This window comes from Gadus macrocephalus, chromosome 18 (assembly GCF_031168955.1).
Source record: "Gadus macrocephalus chromosome 18, ASM3116895v1".
In the NCBI taxonomy this organism is placed as follows: domain Eukaryota; kingdom Metazoa; phylum Chordata; class Actinopteri; order Gadiformes; family Gadidae; genus Gadus; species Gadus macrocephalus.
Genome location: NC_082399.1, coordinates 20,242,620 through 20,247,998, shown reverse-complemented (window position 1 = coordinate 20,247,998; position 5,379 = coordinate 20,242,620). Strand labels below are relative to the sequence as shown.

Genomic DNA, 5,379 nt, shown 5'->3' with positions numbered 1-5,379 from the left:
CTATATATAATAGTATATAATATATTATATACTATATTATAATTGTATATATAATATCACGGCCAACAGCTCTGTCGCCTCCGGATGGCCGTAGCGTGGGGAGCTCTCATAGGGATTGGGCTTCTCGGGGTTTGTTTACCGGCATTGCTATGGTTTCCGGTCTTGTGTGTTCCAACGGTTTATTAGGTAGGCCCATCTAATAAATCTCTGTCTAATCAATGCTTCATTTTGTTTATGTCAGTTTAATTTTGTTACAAGTTGAATGCAAATGAGCACTGTTAGAATTCCAAAAGGCACAAGCTCTTACTTGGCTGTTTTCAGTCTGTGTTTTTAGTTGTATGGCACATAATGATGGCATTTGGGCTAAAAAAGCGATATATTTTGTCGTCTAGACCAATTGATTTGAAAATGTACAATTTCCTAATACTAGAAGCACTTCTGATCAGATATTAAAGAGATGTAATGCAAACAAACACATTTATACTTATTTTCTCACCCAATGAGAATCGATAAGAGAATCGATAAGGAATCGGATCGATAAGCAGAATCGGAATCGGAATCGTGAAATTCTTTTCCCATCCCTAGTTATCACAGACAATTTTAAGTAGAAACGGGTGGCCAAAAGCTGTCATTTGATAGTTATCACAGACAATTTTCAACAATGAATGATCTCTATGGAGCTCCATAAGGGACATTAGGGAGAACGCTCCCGGAAAGAACCTTTGTTTGGAAGTCATGCTTAGTGACACGACAAATAGCCTACTTCCAATTGAATTAAAAATTTAGAAAATAGGCCTACGTGTCCCTGATCACGTTTCAATAGATTAAATAACGTGACAGTGTCACGTATTTTCGTGAGACCAGGTTCGAGCGTGTGCATGGGTTGAATTGCGTGTGTCTCACGCCGAATGCATGAGACACGAGAGCCCTGTACTTACGTGACACAAACCAGCACCGCAAACGTTCTCTCCCGCTTGAGATGACGTCTTTCTTTATAGGTTCATGGGTCTGATTCGCCAATTTCCCATGCTTATATCCCCGGAGATTCTCAGGCATCTTCGACAATTTGGCTATAGATTGTCTCATTACTCGCTAAATAATATAATTATAGCCTAATTATATATATAGCCTATACATATATAAATAGGCAATATATATAATTAGGCAATATATATATATATATATAGCATTTGTTGTTTTGGCATACACATAACTAGGGTACACTGTGCTATCTGCGCACACCCTTTCTGAAGCCTCTCTCTCTCTCTGTCCCTCCCTCTCTCTCTTTCTCTCTCTCGTACCGTTTTGTGGAGCACGTTAATTGTCTGAGAACACTCCCATTCAGAATGCATTGGTTTACATTTCGTTCTGTGTAGCACGCAAAAAGTCGGACTATCGTGGTCTGGAACACGCTTCAATAGATTAACGTTCGTGTGCAGGAGCACGCAATCGCGTGATACCGGGTTGCATATTTAGCGCTATATAAATTTAATTTATTATTATTATTATATGGTTTGTGATTGACCTACGGACGACACTAGTAAAGTAGCCTACAGTATGGTATGTTTAAATGCAATGTTTTTTTATATACTGTTACGGTGTGTGCCACGAGAACCTTACTTGAACACCTTCTACAAGTTAACCACATTCCATATTTTGCATATTTTATCAATACAATTGCCATCACTAATCCATTACTATACTTACAGCATGCATGTATGCATTACATCCAAGCAAAATATTTACTATTTGATGTTTGTGCAATGTGCCACAAATCTTTGTGCACCTTTTAAGCGTAATTTTCAGGATGTTGTCATATATACCTACACACAGCAAACACGAGTTCAACATCTATTTTATTATTGAACACAACATCACAACCATTTTCACTTCCTGTTCACTCCAGATCCTCAAGGTCAGAGCCAGAGTCACTGTCGGAGTACACATCTGAAAAGATTTGAAGGACGTTCTCCGCTCCAGTCAAAACTTTGAGGTAGCATTGTCTCGCCAAAGCCATAATTTCCCGGACACGATGCAGCTTCTGTTTGGCGATGCTCTGCAGACCTTTCATTCCTTCCACAGTCAAAGCCCACTGTGAATCTTGAACATAAACCAAGCCAGCATTAGTGACTTTTTTCATCAGTCATTGATGTGTACATTCATGTGATGTAAAATCTAAAAAAATACCTTGCATTGTTGTCCTAGAAATCAGCTCTTTTAAGGAATCCCCACGAACTATTAAGGACCTCCAGTGGCGGTTCATCTCTAACAAAAGGATATTTTTTTCTTCAAAAACTCTCCTCTTCGTCCTGAGGTCGACAGAGTCTGCGAAGCATTTATGAAAAGACTTTCATTCATATGTATGAAAGATCAAAATAAATCGAATTTAATCCATGAAAAGTGTGCCACATTTGCTGGAAGTATTAAACAGCTGTTGTCCCTACCATTGCCAGGTAGCTGCCATGGCCAAGCTGTCTCTCCAGACAGAATGGTTTCAAAGCACAGAGTTTCTGTGCTCGGAACCATTCCGTTGTACTGCTGAACAGCAGCAGCCAAGATCCCTTTCTCCTCCCTGATCTTCCGGCGTGTCCTTGCGCGACCTTTGTTTGAGTCCTGGTCTTTGTAAAGTCGCTGGGAGCGTCTCTTTACACTCACAACCAGCGTCTCTATCTTCCTGGCCAAGGAAGCAGCAGCGTCTGTTGTGCTGCTGGTTGTTGCTGTAGAGAGGAGAAGTGTGTGTTACACTTTGAGTAACTTAGGGTGCAATCACACTAGGCCATCTGGCCGTTTTCACACCTAACCGTGCTCAACTGGCCCCATTGTTCTCTGGCCTGCACTCACACTAGGCCATCTGGCCGTGGCCGTTGGCCGTTGCAACTGTGGCCTGGCCACGGTAGGCTCTTGTACATACGTCATCACATCATAACACGTCATCACCAAGCGTCCGCTGCATGGACCATAATAAAGTCTGCCGCCAGTCAGAGTTTTAACAACAATGGACAACAACACAGAGCACAGTTCGAGTACTTTTTCGACTTCTATATGGGACCAACGTGAACCAACAGTTGAACCGCTTGACGCCATGTTTACCGTTTAATGGGAAAGAAGGCTTGTTACCTTTATTATGTCCATGGTCGTCGCATGGACTATACGTCATCCAGCTCAGGTTGCGTAGCCGTGCGTGTGCACGTATCGGCTCATTAGCATCTGTACCGTGGCGGCCCGTACCGTAGCAGCACACCTCTCCCAAGTGGCCAAGTTGGCCTGGCCTGGCCTGACTGGCCACACTCACACTGGCAGATTTGAGCACGGTTAGGTGTGAAAATGGCCACGGCCACGGCCAGATGGCCTAGTGTGAGTGCACCCTTATATAACACTGCGATTTGATCACAAATTATTTAAATCCTCCAATACCATTATATTAAGGCAATGAACTGAAAACCTTCGTTTTGTATGCCTGTCTGTGACAAAACCCAACAGAAAACACATTTTACTATTAACCCATGAATTAAACATTTAAAAATTTGAAGAATGTTATAAGACATGTTATCAATAATTCTGAGACTAAGAAAAAAACACAAATGACTGATTAAGACATAAATGTTGGTTATAAACTCTGAAAAACAACAACTAATAATTTACTCACTTTCTGCCCAATCCTTCACATCCCTGACCCAGTCCTCAAATTGGTCGCTGCCAACTCGGCCTTCATCGACTCCACTTCCATCGTCTTCATGTCGAGAGCTTTTGTGGTCTACAAACAATCAGAGACATTGGAATAATTAAGTAAAAATTAAACTCATAACTACCAAAAATAGCTTAAAAAATATATATATACTTTTAAATATCTGCGGGACAGGTAGGTGGCCAAGTTCTTCATCATCTGCTCATTCCACCGCATGGCCATGAGTGTTAACATGTCGTTACGCCCTACAACAGAAAATATGATCTTATCACTATTTTGCCTATTTCCTAAACCAAAGTTTATACCTTGTCGCCAACTCACCTGCTTTTGACATGTGCTTTGTCGTAACTGCTATCCTAGAGACGAAGGCATTCACTTGTTCCACCTCCTCCCCAAGTGTTAACCCAGCCCCCTCCAGGAATGCTCCACTCCATTTGATCTGTTTAAAACATATTAAAAGACAAGGCATGTTATAATTTGTTAATGTTGACGTGAAGGTTTTCACATAAAAAAATTCTGTCATATGTTGATGATTGCTTACTTCACATTTAAAATCATGGGCTTTTGCATGAAACACCGAGAGGAAGGGCTTCATTTCCAGCAGATGTTGAAACTCGGGGCAGCTTTTGATGATTTTCTGCAGGTATGGCCAGTACTTGCAGGCTACATCCATGCAAAAGAATGTAGGCCTACTACTGGCCAGCTTTTCCTGGAGAAAAAGGGGATAGGCAAAGATTTCTCCCCTGTACATGTTGAGGGCACAGAGGAGGACTCCATGACGACAAACAGCCAGCTCCAGTCCCTCCTCGTCCAGTTTGCTGGCTGATTTTTGGGACGTCTCTCGAGCCGCCGACCATTCCCCGCCACAAACACCTCTTCCGGAGACCTACAATATAACAATTGATTGATGAAAATGGTTTAGAAACGTACGGTTCATATCAATAATCTTTAATAGGTCAGCATTGTATTCTTGCATATATAAATATAATCTTCAATTACATGTTTTGTTGTGCTGTGAACATGGTTGACAAATCGTGTGACGTCTTCATCCTTTGCTATGAAGACGTCATTGAAAATGGCCTGCTCCTCAGATCTAAATAGAACAAAGGGACAGTTCATGATATCTTGAATTCTAAGGTTAATTTGTAGACATTAAGAGACTTATTTTTTTGTTATTAGAAAAACACTGACATCATGAATATTTGATTGTACCTTGCTGCGTTTTTGAAACGGTAATGCTTGCGGTTTCCATCCACAGAAACCGCAAGCATATCCGGGCTGCATGCTCGACAGGTGAAGGGCTCCTCCTTGCAGAGGCTGTCCACCTCATATCTCACAGCCTCCCACTCGAAGAAGCTTTTCAAGAAGCTATCGCCTGAGATTTTCCCGAACTAATGATATTTAAAAATTAAAATAGAAGGACACAGCATTTCTATGCACAATATAAATTGGTCAAAAACAACAAATAACTTCAATACTCACACGCCCAAAGCAGACAGTTCGCTGATCGAGCATTTTTAAAAATGCCTGACAGGACAGTCCAGGTGCAGCCATTTTCAATTCTTCAAATGAGAAGAAAACATCTGTTTCATAGATTGTGGCAAAGTGAAGTGTAGCTGGCCAGTAGTCACACCTAAGAACTTCCTCAACTCCAGCAGTCCAAGTGGCAATTGAGGGGAAAAACGGTCTGTCTA

At 41.4% G+C, this 5,379-nt stretch overlaps 1 protein-coding gene across 1 annotated transcript; it reads right to left on the bottom strand.

Annotated features, from left to right (window-relative positions):
- Positions 1-3,738: 3,738 nt before the first annotated feature.
- On the bottom strand, positions 3,739-4,858 carry LOC132447047 (uncharacterized). The gene is made up of 3 exons (XM_060037679.1): positions 4,685-4,858; positions 4,227-4,571; positions 3,739-4,124 (listed from the first exon to the last, which is right to left on the bottom strand). Exons 1-3 carry the CDS (start codon positions 4,802-4,804, stop codon positions 3,966-3,968), a joined length of 624 nt encoding a protein of 207 aa, XP_059893662.1. The 5' UTR covers positions 4,805-4,858; the 3' UTR covers positions 3,739-3,965.
- Positions 4,859-5,379: the final 521 nt, after the last annotated feature.

Coding starts and splice junctions, on each gene's coding strand:
- LOC132447047 (XM_060037679.1), bottom strand. CDS start 4,804: ATGAACTGTCCCTTTGTTCTATTTAGATCTGAGGAGCAGGCCATTTTC. Junction 4,572..4,684: donor TTCACAGCACAACAAAACAT/GTAATTGAAGAT, acceptor GTTATATTGTAG/GTCTCCGGAAGAGGTGTTTG. Junction 4,125..4,226: donor CCCATGATTTTAAATGTGAA/GTAAGCAATCAT, acceptor TGTTTTAAACAG/ATCAAATGGAGTGGAGCATT.